Consider the following 13321-nt stretch of genomic DNA (forward strand, 5'->3'; position numbering starts at 1 on the left):
ATGGCTGGGCCGTGCTGTGACCTGAGGCGGATGGAGGGGTGGCGGGGTGAGTGGGTGCTGGGCTGGCTGGGGAGGCTGCATCCTGCTTCCTGCCCCTTGCGGGCAGCGATGGTGCGAGACTGCGGTTGCTGTTGGCTCCTTGCAACCCCAATAGGCTTCAAGTCTCATAGGTACCACCAAAGGAGCCTGAACCCCCCAGATGCTCATGAAGCAGGTAGAGCTGCTTGAGGCCACATGCTTTGACTTTAGATGCCCATGCCATAGAATTGTAGAATCAACCAGGTTGGAAAAGACCTTTAAGATCATCAATCCAATCATTATGTCCTGCTGGGAAGCACCACTGCCTGTTTTTACTTTTCTGCTCATGGGTCAGGGATTCAGTGATGTTACTTGTTCTCCTCATCCAGTGTGTCTTGTACCATCTGTGTCTAATCCCCAAAGACCATGAGTCCAGGCCCTCACTCACCCTGCTGGGTGTGGGTGGCCAACCCTGGGGGTGCAGCTGGTTCCCATATGGTTTATGGGTTCTGCTGCCACCTGCACGGGTACCATCAGCACAATATCAGTGACCTTCCAGCCTCTCTTCTGGCAGCAACCTACTACCTTGTTTACTGCTTGTTTGCTGATTTTCTGTTTCTGGCAGCCACAGGCAAGCCCAGTCATGTAAGGTGTGAATGAACTTGGCTGTTCTGGTCAACACACTCTGAGGAGATAATTGGTGTCAACTGACATTGATATACTGATGCAGTTACCTGCAGCAGGGCAATGTAATCTGATTCACCTTCTCCAGGCTCAGCAGCATGCTTTCAAACAGGGAAGTGTAGGAAGCAAACAGCATACTTTGAAGCAAAAGATTTGACGTGGTCAGACCCAGGCAAAACACTTGTGGTTTTTACATCCTAGGCTGGAGCACCGTAGTTTAGTAAAAAGATTGTTTTGTTTTGCTGTAGCTGAGTTTTTTCCAGTATCAAAATATTTAAACTTCTTGGGAATGGGTTCTGGGATCACAGAATCATCAGATGGTTTGGGTTGGAAGGGATCTTCAAAGATCGCCTAGAGGAAGCCCACCTGCCAGGGGCAGGGACATCTTCTGATCAGGTTGCTCAAAGCCCCATTCAACCTGATACTGGATGGGTTTAGGCCACAATAAGATCTTCCTGGAGCCTTCTCCAGGCTGAACAACCCCATCTCTCTGACTTTTTGTCACAGGAGAGGAGGTAAACCTGCAACTAAGAGGCAGCTTGAGTCAGTTCCCCTCATGCTGTGCTCTGGGTTAGCTCATCAGGTGAAATTCTCTGGCTGCTGCAAGTATTCCATGTGTTGGTGTGCACGAGCAACCTCCCCTTCTCAACACAGAGATTACACAGGCTTTTGAGAAACATGGCTATGGGAACACAGACCTGAGAACATGACGTGCACAAAGTACAGAAGTTCAAGTCCACTTGGCACCTTGTGGGGTTTTATGATTTGTTTTTTCTTGTACCATGCCCGTGGGTTCAACTCAATGCTGTGCTGATACTGCACTGAGCAACTTATGTGAGCAAGAGAAAATTAAGAGGCAAAACTGCTTGAGAGGAAGACCTACCTGCTAAAGTTTTACACTGGAAAAAATAAGCTGCATAGGAAGATTAGGCAATGTATTAGCTGTGAGAGTACAAATAGTTTGCTTCTGTTGTTGATGTAATTGGTTTTTCCAGATTTGCATAACCTCCACTTGAATTCTCTTAAAATACTGAATGTGCTGGAATGGTACGCTGTCCAAATCCCAAGTGGTAACTGTGTTCATCCCACAACCACTGATTTCTAGCAGCACCGAGCTGAGGTAAGTTGCTGATTTTTGGGTGTTTGTTACTGCCCTGCGTATTTAAAAGAGTTGGCAAGCATGGAGTAAATCTGGCTCAAGATGACTGCATTATTTTCTGTTCTAAGTATTTTATTTAGCTGAACAAATAGTGGTGTGATTACTTTGTTTGGGGGCTGCCTTTCAGAGCTACAGCGTAGCCAGAGAGCTCATTTCAAGCTTAGGTAATTTCTCTTTTTATGGATGTATCTCATCATATGTGCAACTGATCAAGGTTAGACAGTATGCTAGCTAAGAATTTTAACTTCATTTATATTTCATCTTTTTTTTTTGCAGAGGTAACACTTGGGAAGTTTTGTTAATGTTGGTTTTCTGAACATTGTATAGCATGAATAATACATTGCTTTAATCTGCAACATTGCAATTTATTGGCTTAAATTGTTCTAACAACAAGATGGAATACTATTGCAGTAGTTAAGCTTAAGCAAGCAGTTTTAGAAACACAGCTTCCCTCTTGGATCTTTTAAAGTGTCATGAAATAAACAAGTGTATTCCCGGTTGAACAGTTTGAATTTCAGTGGAAGGAGCTTTCTGGCAGTGTGCTTCTAATTCCTTAGGTGCAAACAAAGCAATTCAACAGAGCTGTCCATACGCATTGTGCAGAAAAGCACCATTTACAAAATGAAAATCATCAACAAATAAAAGTGTAGAAAAAAACAGGTTTTATTTATGATACAGTGAGGATGGAATGTAAGTACAAAAGCCAAAAGCACCTGAAGCAGGAGTGAGGTGAACTGTTGAAAAATCAATTGCCATTGCTATAACAATCTCTTCAATTTTAGGTTTAAGCATTCAGGTATATAATCAGACTATGCCAGCAGGAAACTTGCAACTGATCCATTCCCCCACTTCCCGGTCTCTTGCAGTGGTGACAGGTAACTTTGAGCTAAATTGTTTCTGCAGAAGGAAAGAGTTAGCCATTCTGGCCATTTATCAAGCCTGGCATGCAATAACCTGGTTCTCTATGGGGAAAGATGGTTCCAAATGAATGCTTTGCTTTCTCCCCCCTGGCTGTGTGCAAATCGGTGGTGGTTATCCCATTGCTGTGTGTCCTTAGCTGCCAGGACAGCATGCCTTTTGACAGACAAGTGGCAGTAGGGGAAGTTCTGTGTTTAAATTAAAAGTTATGTGGCATCGAGCAACTTGTTCTCCTGTAAAGCCCACCCTATGTGCAATAGGTCTTCCAGCAGTAATGGTTAAAATCTGTTTGTGATGAGTGGCTTGCTTTCAGAGGAGAAAAGCTGCAACTGAAAAGCCAACCAGTGTCACCTGCTATGTGGATAGTGTGACACGGATGGATGTCCACAACATAGCAAGGAGCAAGAGACCTTTGTAATGATGCTGAGGTATGTCTAGAAAAAAATTACCAAGCTTGTAAAATGAAATGGTGATCTTCATCATTTAGTCTCCTAACTGAAATAGGAAGAGTTGTATTTTGTGGTCACTATTTTTGGGAGGCCTGTGGGCTTCTCTGCTCTTGCCAGTGGTTAAGTGCCAAAGCATTGTTAGGCTTGGAAAAAACCAAACACAACAGAAAGATAATTGTTTTGGGTGTGTTTGAAATACCCAAGCATAAAATACTAAAATCAAGGTTAGGTTTCAATGCTGGACATGAGCACCTTCCAAAATAGTTTCAGTATTTTGCAAGAGTTTCTCTCTGTGAGCACGCTGTGTTAATTTATGGAACTGGAGCTGTTAGTGTTTACTGTTGTGACAAATACAGTAAATGTACAAGATACATATATTCTCTTAAAGTAAATGCAGTTGGTATCTGACCAAGGTAACCATTTATTACTGAAGTTTTTTGGTATTTCAAAGCTGTGAGTATTCGTAGCATTTGGCAAATGATGTTACGTTAGAATAGCAAAATGTATATATATGCTATATAGTAGGAGAACACAGCATTAGATCTGTGTGTTAGACGTGATTTGTGTTACACTTAATTTGCTTTTACAGACGTTTTTAAAAATTAACTTTCCATTCAGCTTTTGAGGTAATAAGTTAAAAAAGCACCAACATGATTTATTCAAATGTCTAACTATCACAGAAGGTTCCACTGTGAAAGACTTCTATAAGTTTTTCATACAGACTTGACATCTGCTGATATGGCTTCGGATCAGTCCTGCCTTTAGTGTATCTGCCGAGGGCTTGCTTTGGAAGGGCTGGTCAATCGTAGTGAGCCAGAAGCTGTATTTATTGGCGAAGTAGTGACAGGTTCCACGTGCTCCATTGCACTCGATGAAAGGAGTCGCTCTGAAATCTTCTAGGCAGCTCCCAGGAGAAACCAGCGACTGGCCTCCACCTTCATCACCAGCAGCAGTGTGCTAAACAAGACAAGGAAGGCAGCGTTCAGAGTACACCCACAGGCAGTGCTGTCAAAAACTTACATGTGAGAAAAGAGAAAAGCCACTAGAATTGCTCCTAATTCATAGAATCATAGAATGGTTTGAGTTTAAAGGGACTTTAAAGACTATCTAGTTCCAGCCCCTCTGCCATGGGCAGGGACACATTCCACTCTACCAGGTTCCTCAAAGCCCCATGCAACCTGGCCTTGAATGCTGCCAGGGATGGGGCTCTTCTCTCCAGAGCAGTCAGCTAATCCTGCAGCTAAGTAAGGCTTAAGGGTTTGGTTATGCTTTAGCTATGCAAAGGAGTAGCTCCTTGTGTTGATGCCACTTTAAAATCTTCTGGCAAACATCTTTTCTATAGTTAAGATTTTCACTGTTGAAAGTCTTAGCACTGGAGAATCATTTAGGTGGGAAAGGCCTTCTGGGGGTCATTTCAGCCAGTCCTGTGCTCAAAGCAAGGCCGACTCCAAAGTTGCCCACAGTCACTCAGGGCGCTGTTGAGTTATCAGTACCTCCAAGGGTGGCACAACCTCTCTGGGCACTGGTTTTCTGTTTGATTACACTCACTGAGAAAAGCTTTCCACCACACATATATCTAACTTGAATTTCCCAAATTAAAACATCTGTCTTACTGCATTGCACATAAGGAACACTGCGGAAACAAAATCACCTTTTACGCAAATAACTAGTTCCCTCTGTGGCATATTCTTTGTCAGCAAATTACACCAAAACCATGCATCTTTAGGCCACTCAACTGTTACTTTTGACACATACGGTGGTAATGAACTGAATGTTACTTTTCTTCTGTCAAAGGCACTGCTAAAAACCAGACATTTCCTCTGTCCCTTTTAGAGCTGTACAGCTACTTTTTAAGTGAAGCTGTCTCCTTTTCTGTTAAAACCTGAAGGAATTTGCAATATAAAAGAAAGCAGCTGGAAAATAAAGTTGCTAAATAGTTTTATAGATGTAAGGGGTAATCTGGGCACAACTACTATGTTTGCCTGCCTATGTCTTAATAAATACCACACTCTAAAAGTGCAAGCTGTAACTGATTTGGTTTGTGCTGCAAGAGGTCCGGTGTGTTTGTATAAATGAGTCAAAGAAGTGGCCACCTTTTAACAGAGTAAAGGACTGATCTCTGGCTGGAGTTACATGTTGCTGAGGTTTAGCTGTTAAACGGTTTAAAAGAAAACCCCAAACAACTCCCTCCCACCAGAACCCCTTACCCAGACCCTAGAACTGCAGCCTCCAGCTGCCTTACAAATCTACATGACTTGCTAGGCTATGAAAATCAGAAGCAAAATTGTTCTAGCACCCCTCTGTAAGAACGAAGTTGGTAAGGAGCAGCATAAACTATTACAGCTTTGAGGCCTTTGCAGTTGGAGCTGGAAAGCAGTTAGCAAAAACTGCACATGCTATTTGAGCCCTGGCTTGGGAGCAGACCCACTAGAGAACCTCAGGATGAGTACTGGCATTCCTCAGGGTACAAGCTCCAACTCTATGTCTAGTATCTTTTCTGGTATTGGCCATGGCCTTCCATCCTTCTGCAATGCTTATGCCACTGTATAGGATGTTCCTATACACTGATGTTCCCTTGCTACCTGAAATCTGGCCAGAGTCTGTGATGACTCCCTTTGGTACTGTACCTTCCTTAGGGGAAAGAGGTGACAAATGTAAGCCAAGGAAGTAAAACAGTACGTACTCTGAGATAACCAAAAGCATGCTGTACTTCTTTCATAGTTGCCTAAGAAGCAAAAATGCATTCACCAAACACTTCATTCCCTCCAAATGCTAGCTGGGAATACATGAACTCTTCTCACTCTGTGCTCCTTAGTGCCGGCACTTTGTCCTGGCAAAAGGTCTTGCTAGGGTGAAACTCTGCTCTTAACAATGCTTGGTGTTTACACAGGGCTTTGCAAACATTTAATTAATCCTTAGCATTCTTGTGAAGTAACTATGAGATTGGTATCAGGGTTTTTTTTATAGAAGCAAAAGAAAGGTCAGACATAGGGCTGGTCAAACATTTAACCTGCACTCTTAGGTTTTTTGGTTTTGATTTGGTTTTGTGTTGTTTTTTTGGTCTGTTTTTTTTTTTTTTTTTTTTGTAACTAAATGACAAATACCAGATTTCCTTTACCTTATTCTCTGAAAAAAAATAAATTTGTGGCTTTTGACAAACAAATGGTTTGCAGGTAAAAATTACTATTGTTATTCTATGATGTTTTCTGCCAGAGAAATCTAATTACTTTTTTCCTCAACCCTGTTTACTTCAGCATTTGGTCCAGTCTTTAATGGGTTAACAACATGGGCTTACTGTTGCAGATTTTGACTCTCCAGTAATGAATCCAGTCAGAAAAAAAAGCATCTGTCAGATCACTCACGAACATTCTAGCTGCTCTTTACCCTCCAGTACTTACATGACACCTCTGTGCAGTCTCGCAGGAAAAGCAGGTCAGGCACTTCAGCAGGTCTTCCACTGCACACATAATGCTAAGCTTTTCTATAACCTCCCATTTCTTAATTATAAGACCACAAGATCTAAGAGATCCCATAAGCCATGCGATATAGAGCTCAGGTCTTGTTGCCATTAGAGATACAACACTGAAGCTTAATTTTAAAAACAACAGGAGGCTGGTTTTCCACTAAGTGGAAACCTTTGGCTTCTAAATCACAGAATGGGTTGGGTTGAGATCAGCTAGTCCCAACCCCCCTGCCATGGGCAGGGACACCTTCCACTAGACCAGGTTGCTCAAAGCCCTGTCCAGACTGGCCCTGAACACTTCCAGGGATGGGGCAGCCAAAACTTCCTTGGGCAGCCTGTGCCTGTCTCTTACCCATGTATAGTACAGAATTTCTTCCTGACAGCTAATCTAAATATTTCTTTCTGTTTAATGCCCCCTTGTCCTATTACTACTTGCTATAAAAAGTCCCTCTCCAGCTTTCAAATCTTGGACCAAACATCAATGATTTTAAGTTTCCAAAAGAAGGCAAAAGGTTGATTTTTCTTTTTTGAAATACAGATCAGCTTTACTAGTGATGTACATAAGTAACTCCTAATCTTTAGCTGTGGAAATGCTTTGTAGGCTACAGTTGCACCTCAGTGCCATTTTATTTGTCAATCCATATCTGTCCCTATGTTCTGCTCTGAAGCACTATTTTGTACATGTAGCAAGGACTCTAGCTGCTGTTCTGACAAGAGGCAATTTTATCTGCAATTCACAGAAATTTTGTTTCGCCTCTTCTGCTTCCTAGAAACTAGGAAGTTTAAGTAGTTTGTAGTTCTCTGGCTCCCCAGTATGATGCTTGGTTTTGGTGGTGTTGGCTCTAAAACAGAGCAGCCTTCTTAGTATCTAAGACTCAAACACAAAAAATGACACTGGAGAACAAATACCATAAGGAAGGAATATCCGATCCACAAACTGCGCCAGCCTTCAGGGCAGTGAGGAATAGAAGCTTCTTGGCTATGGACAGCAATTGCCACAGCTGGGGCCTCGCAAACTGAGCACCGACTGATATATGGCTTGATTTCATCTTCTGCCACAGGCATCATTGGAAGAGGTGCTGTAGTTGAGAGCCAGTAGGATTTATCGTTTCGACTTGCATAGTAACAAATATCACCAGGGTTACAGTAGAGGAATGGCATAGTACTGAAACGAGCCAAACATGAGCCAGCCAGCCCTGTTAAAAAGGGAAGAGAAAAAAATAATAGAAATGATGGCAATCATTGACACAGAAGACAATGCATGTTTTCAGTTTCCTGCTCTTTCCTGAGTATGTTGGTAAAACCCTGAAGTCCAGACTGTTTCACTGGCTTTAGAGGTCCCCTTGAGCAACACTTGAGTGCTCAGGGGCACTTCTCATTCTGGTGTTTCCTAAGCCTGTCTGCTCAAGTCCCAGCTTCCTCTAAGAACTATTTTATTCTTTTGTTATTTTCAGTCAGAGACATGGAATTGAGGCTGCCGTCAGCAACGCCTGCCCCACGTACCTAGATCCTGGTTGTGTGCTTTCTCTTGTCCTTCAAAATACAGCAGGCTGTATCCACTCCAGAGTTTGTTCATGCCAACTGGGCACATTGGCTCCTGATCGGACTGGCTGTGCTTCACCAGCAGGTAGCCCATGCTAACGCTGCGACCTGGCATGCCTGGCAGCCCGGGGCTACCGGGGCGGCCTGGCTGACCTTAGAAGAAATGGGGAAAGAAATCATACAACTTAGTTTGTGCTCCCACAAATGCTCTGATATTCCAGTTAAGCTGCTGATGAATAAAACTTAATTGCATGATAACCCTTCTTATGGTAAGTTATTGTTAAAAGAGCTGTAGTTGTAGGATTACAGCAGTTGCTTTTAAATAGATTGGTGCTGGATAAGGCTCCCTGGTTTCTAAGGTGGTGTATTTTGCTATCAGATCCAGGAAAAGTCACATTATAACACCCTGAATTTGAGCATACTTTCTATGTATGAGCCTGTTTGTTCCTTAAAATGCTTTCTTAGTCCAAGATTAAGCAATACTTGTTTAACTGCTTGTGTTTGCTTCATATGGTTACAGCTATGCTCTGCAAATACTTTTTTCTCCGTGTACTTAGCTAATTAAGATAGTAATTGTTCTGCTCTTTGATTGGATAAGGACACAGGTATTTCTTCTACAAATATGTTTCTTTAAACATCATTTACACAAATATCACCTACCCAACCATTTGTTTTCATGAGTGTAACTGCTAGTAAAACACTAGGTGAAAATACTTAACAGAAAATCAATATAAAAATACACAGATTAAAAACCAATATAAAAACACAGATCAAAACAAACTCACTGAGTGGACTGACATCTACATTTATCAAAACTTATTGTGAAAATACTGCTTTAAGATAACTCTGTTAAAAGTAGTTATATGTCTCTTGTGAAGCTGTGAAGACAAATTTTCTTTCTCCTCTCCTCATCCCCATCCATTGAGGCAGAACTACAGAATGATTTATGGCAGTGACAGTGGAAAGAAGGAAGAAGTGCTGTGCAACATTTTTTACCTTCAAATCCTACTGGACCCTGAAACCCTGTTGCTCCTTGTTCACCTCTGGAGCCGGGAGGAGCTGGAATTCCACCCCTGCCCTGGAGTCCTGGCTCTCCAGGTGCGCCTCTGAAACCTTGCACCAACAACGGTTATAAGCACAGTGACTACACAAATATCAACATGCTATCTGCTTTGTTAACACATGCTCTACTTCTGTGTGTTTGGTCTTACATGTCATGTTTACCAATTTACGCTAAAGGCAAGATCCTGTGGTTCTTGCTCAGGCAAACAGCACTGACTTCATTGGAAAAAGTTCCTTGGATCAAGACTATATGAGCAGCACAACCCTGATCTTTCACTTTTGCTACCATCATGCATGTCTGATGAAGCTAGTAGCAAGGAGCGTACTGCGTTGGATCCACGTATCACTAATGCTACATACTCTGTGCTGATAGCACTTCCATAACGATGTGCACATTTCCATCAAAGAAGTTCAATCTTGATTTAAATGAGATCCACATCTGGTGTTGCTTTGGCTATGTGAGTGTTGTCAAAGTTTCCTCGTGTTTTGCTTGGGTTCTGAATGCTAGGAGGAGGAGGAAATCCAAGCCCTAGCTTTGAAAGACCAAAATTTGACTCTCCTTTCTGACTTCCGGAATTTAAAGTAGAAGAGAGCCAAAACAGTTCCCTGGTGACCTGACCTCACTAAGGGGATCTGACCTTTCACTCTGAGTGTGCAATTCCTACCTGGATCGCCTGGTGGACCCTGAGGTCCCACATCTCCTGGGCTTCCTGGAGGTCCTATATTTCCACGGGGACCTGGTGAACCTTGCTCAGCAACCAGCCTTGGAGGAAGAGGGGACAGCCCAGGGGAGCCTGGAGGCCCCTGAAAGCCTGTGATTAGAAACAAGATGAGACAGTTTGTTTAAAAAAACCCTAGTATTTTCCTTAACATGCTTTCATCCACAGATATATAATACACACATATGTGAGTAAGTGACTGTGGTCAGCAACCCTTGGACAGCACACAGATAAGCAGAAGGAAGTGAATGATGCCACTGCTCCCTCATTTATGCCACAGGAAGTTGGGAAGTTCCCCCCAGAGAGCAGACAGCTCTCTGAGGCACAGCACCATCTTTTGGTGGGCTTCAGGAGGCAAAAATACATGCTGATACAGTTGAAGGATTTTAAAGATATTTCTAAATATCCAGTATGTTGACTCTGGAGGCTTAGTTTAGATCAGGACTTCTGTTTTTTAATCCTGAAAGTGACTCTGATTTTGGAGCTTGTACCTCATACAAAATAAACTGATAAAGGCAAAAAGTTGACTACTCATGTTAAATTCAGGCATCTGCCCGCTGGAATTTGCCAGACACAGAGTCATGCAGGTTGTAGAAGACTCTAGAGGTCATCTAGCCCAACCTCCCACTCGAAGCAGGGCCAGTTAGATCAGCTCTGTGGAGCTGCAAAATGAGTAATTTAGAAAGGAGTCATGCATCTGATTGCACTTACCAGTTAGTCCTCTATCCCCCTTGGGTCCAATAGGTCCCAAATCACCTGGAAATCCTATTGGGCCCATAAAGCCGATGACACCTTGTTCACCCTTCCGACCTTGAATGAAAAACAGAAGGTGACATTACTACCTTTCAACACAGATTGAGTGTAAAAGTCATGTTATTAAAGCTGCTGTAGCATAGGAGGTTCCCCTGCTCCTGGCCAAGATCAGCATTTCCCATCCTTACCTTTTGGCCCAGGGTAGCCAGGAACGCCAGGTCTCCCTGATAATCCAGGATCCCCTCTACTTCCTTTTGGGCCAATTTCTCCACTCACACCTGTTTGTCCACTTTCTCCTTTGCTTCCTGGCGGAGCCGGTATTCCAGGCTGTCCCTGTAGTCCTGGATAGCCTATTTAGAGCACATATAGGTTGTAATCAGTTTACTCTTAAGACCTGGACACAGGGGAAAATAACAGTACTATCTAATTGTATCCCATCAGGTTTTATTTCCTTAATTTAAGTGGGGAACTAATGCTTAGCTCCCCAACTTATTCAGCACTCCTGCTCTGAAACTGATATACTCTGCTGCAGTGGCAGAGGAGTTAGAGCATGAATCTCTCACAAAGCAGTGTCATCTCAAGATGTCAGCAGAAATGAGGTGCCTGCTGAGATGCATCCTTCAATGAGCTCCTCCTTCCCCAGCAAGTTCCCCACTTCAATAGATGCATCCCTGCTTCATCCTAAATTTTCCAAGTAGCTAGAGAGAAATCAAAGAGCAGTGAGTGCCTGACTCAGTGCCAGGTGGTAAGTCAGCCAAGAACTTACTGTTCAGTGTATCTTAGTGCTTCAGCTGAACATCTGGATACAAATAACTACTTCATGCTTTCTTGGGAATTATGGGAACAGCTTCTTTTTCTAGAATTACTTATTGCCTGAAGCTAAACCTGGCAGGTTTCTCTTCAGTTACCTCTGCTACCTGAGAATACATTTGGACCTTGTTTCTGAAGAGAGAGGGATTTACTAACAAGGGTTTTGAGTAGGGCATCACTTGTGCTGCCTGTTGAAGTTGGACCAAATGCAAGATGCAGGTGGCAAAATAAGAACGAGCCATGCCTCACCATTTTGGCTGGGAGATGGTTCATGTTCCTGCTCTCCTGACTGCTTCTACTTTTAGTTTTAGATCCAACAACTGCCTGGGAAGTGGGAATCAGTATGAAGTGTTAGGCCAACTAACGTTTATTTTCCATTTGGAAACCTAGGTATTCTGTTGGGTTTCATTTGGTTTGCCTATTGTAGATTTTTGCCAAGTTTACATAAAAGTTTCCATGCATCATATAAAGATGGTAGTGTGACATTTGCAGCTTCTGCTACAAGCTCTTCACAGTGGCACTACAGTTTGAAATGAATGTGCAGTCCAATAAGCTACAGGTATATCAGCCTCTAAATATAGAGAGAGACAAGTGTCTCTTTCATATGTGTGGGAGGCAGGCTCATAGCATGGACTTGTAGAGAGAAAAGCTAATACTTCCTTAGTAGCTTAGTTTGCATGGGAATTTCACATAGGAAAGTTTTATAAATGATAAAAAAAAAATAATTCCGTAGACCTGCAAGTCTGCCACAGACCTCAGATTTTAAAGTAGAAAATTAGCATAATCCTTCGGAAAGTTGTTAAGAGAACTGTGGACAATTACAACTGTTTGCATGAAAATCAAACAATTCCATCAGGACAACCTGGAGGAACTGCCTTTTACTTTCAAGAGGTCTGTCTCTATTATCTTATACACCATTGAAGATAGGCTGAATGAAGATAGGCTGTATGAAGATAGGCTGAGAAAGTTGGGGCTGTTCAGCCTGGAGAAGAGAAGGCTGCATGGAGACCTCATATCAGCCTTCCAGTATCTGAAGGGGGCCTATAGGGATACTGGGGATGGACCATTTATTAGGGACTGTAGTGACAGGACAAGGGGTAATGGATTCAGACTTAAACAGGGGAAGTTTAGATTGGATATAAGGAGGAAATTCTTTCCTGTTAGGGTGGTGAAGCACTGGAATGGGTTTCCCAGGGAGGATGTGAATGCTCCATCCCTGGCAGTGTTCAAGGCCAGGTTGGAGGAAGCCTTGGGTGTCATGGTTTAGTGTGAGGTGCCCACGGCAGGGGGGTTGGAACTAGATGATCTTAAGGTCCTTTCCAACTCTAACTATTCTATGATTCTATTAGTTCTGTTCAACAATTATTCATGCACTCTAGTGTTGCATTTAATAGGGATATTTTACTGAATCAAGACAGAAATAACAATGAAACTACTGTTGCTAACCCAGTACTTAATCTTCTATTGTTGTCTGAGGGCACAACCTTGTACATAAGTCTTTTATTCTTGCCTGAGGGAAACAAGGCATGAATTACCTGGCACTCCATCTAGACCTGGGGAGCCTTTATCACCAGGATGTCCTGATATATTTGAAATCCCAGGAGGACCTGGAGGTCCTTCCTGCCCAGGAATGCCAAAGGGTCCTTGGACTCCTGAAAGGAAGAGAAGAAATAATCAGTACTACAAGGAAAACACACAATTGCAATTATAAGGACTCACCTCAGACTAAATATAAAAAATGGGA

The 13321-nt window shown here is 42.7% G+C and overlaps 1 protein-coding gene and 1 long non-coding RNA gene across 3 annotated transcripts in view; one reads left to right on the plus strand and one right to left on the minus strand.

The window, feature by feature from the left end:
- Window positions 1–1594: 1594 nt before the first annotated feature.
- Window positions 1595–13321, plus strand: part of LOC133225320 (uncharacterized) — a 37813-nt gene continuing 26086 nt past the window's right edge. Inside the window, exon 1 of one of the 2 annotated variants that reach the window (XR_009729099.1) lies at window positions 1595–1822. This is a non-coding gene — a long non-coding RNA (uncharacterized LOC133225320). The remainder of the gene's footprint in view (window positions 1823–13321) is intronic. The other variant, XR_009729098.1, reaches the window with a different exon arrangement.
- Window positions 3923–13321, minus strand: part of COL4A2 (collagen type IV alpha 2 chain) — a 139265-nt gene continuing 129866 nt past the window's right edge. The window contains exons 41-48 of the mRNA XM_061377573.1: window positions 13113–13229; window positions 10956–11117; window positions 10726–10824; window positions 9961–10107; window positions 9230–9346; window positions 8195–8386; window positions 7601–7887; window positions 3923–4185 (exon numbers count right to left, since the gene is read on the minus strand). Of these exons, the coding sequence (XP_061233557.1) occupies window positions 3931–4185; window positions 7601–7887; window positions 8195–8386; window positions 9230–9346; window positions 9961–10107; window positions 10726–10824; window positions 10956–11117; window positions 13113–13229 (1376 nt within the window). The 3' untranslated portion in view covers window positions 3923–3930. The remainder of the gene's footprint in view (window positions 4186–7600; window positions 7888–8194; window positions 8387–9229; window positions 9347–9960; window positions 10108–10725; window positions 10825–10955; window positions 11118–13112; window positions 13230–13321) is intronic.

Source organism: Neopsephotus bourkii, unplaced genomic scaffold (genome assembly GCF_033783945.1).
Source record: "Neopsephotus bourkii isolate Nb327-2 ecotype Australia unplaced genomic scaffold, CSIRO-AGI_Nbou_v1 NB_1760, whole genome shotgun sequence".
NCBI lineage: Eukaryota > Metazoa > Chordata > Aves > Psittaciformes > Psittacidae > Neopsephotus > Neopsephotus bourkii.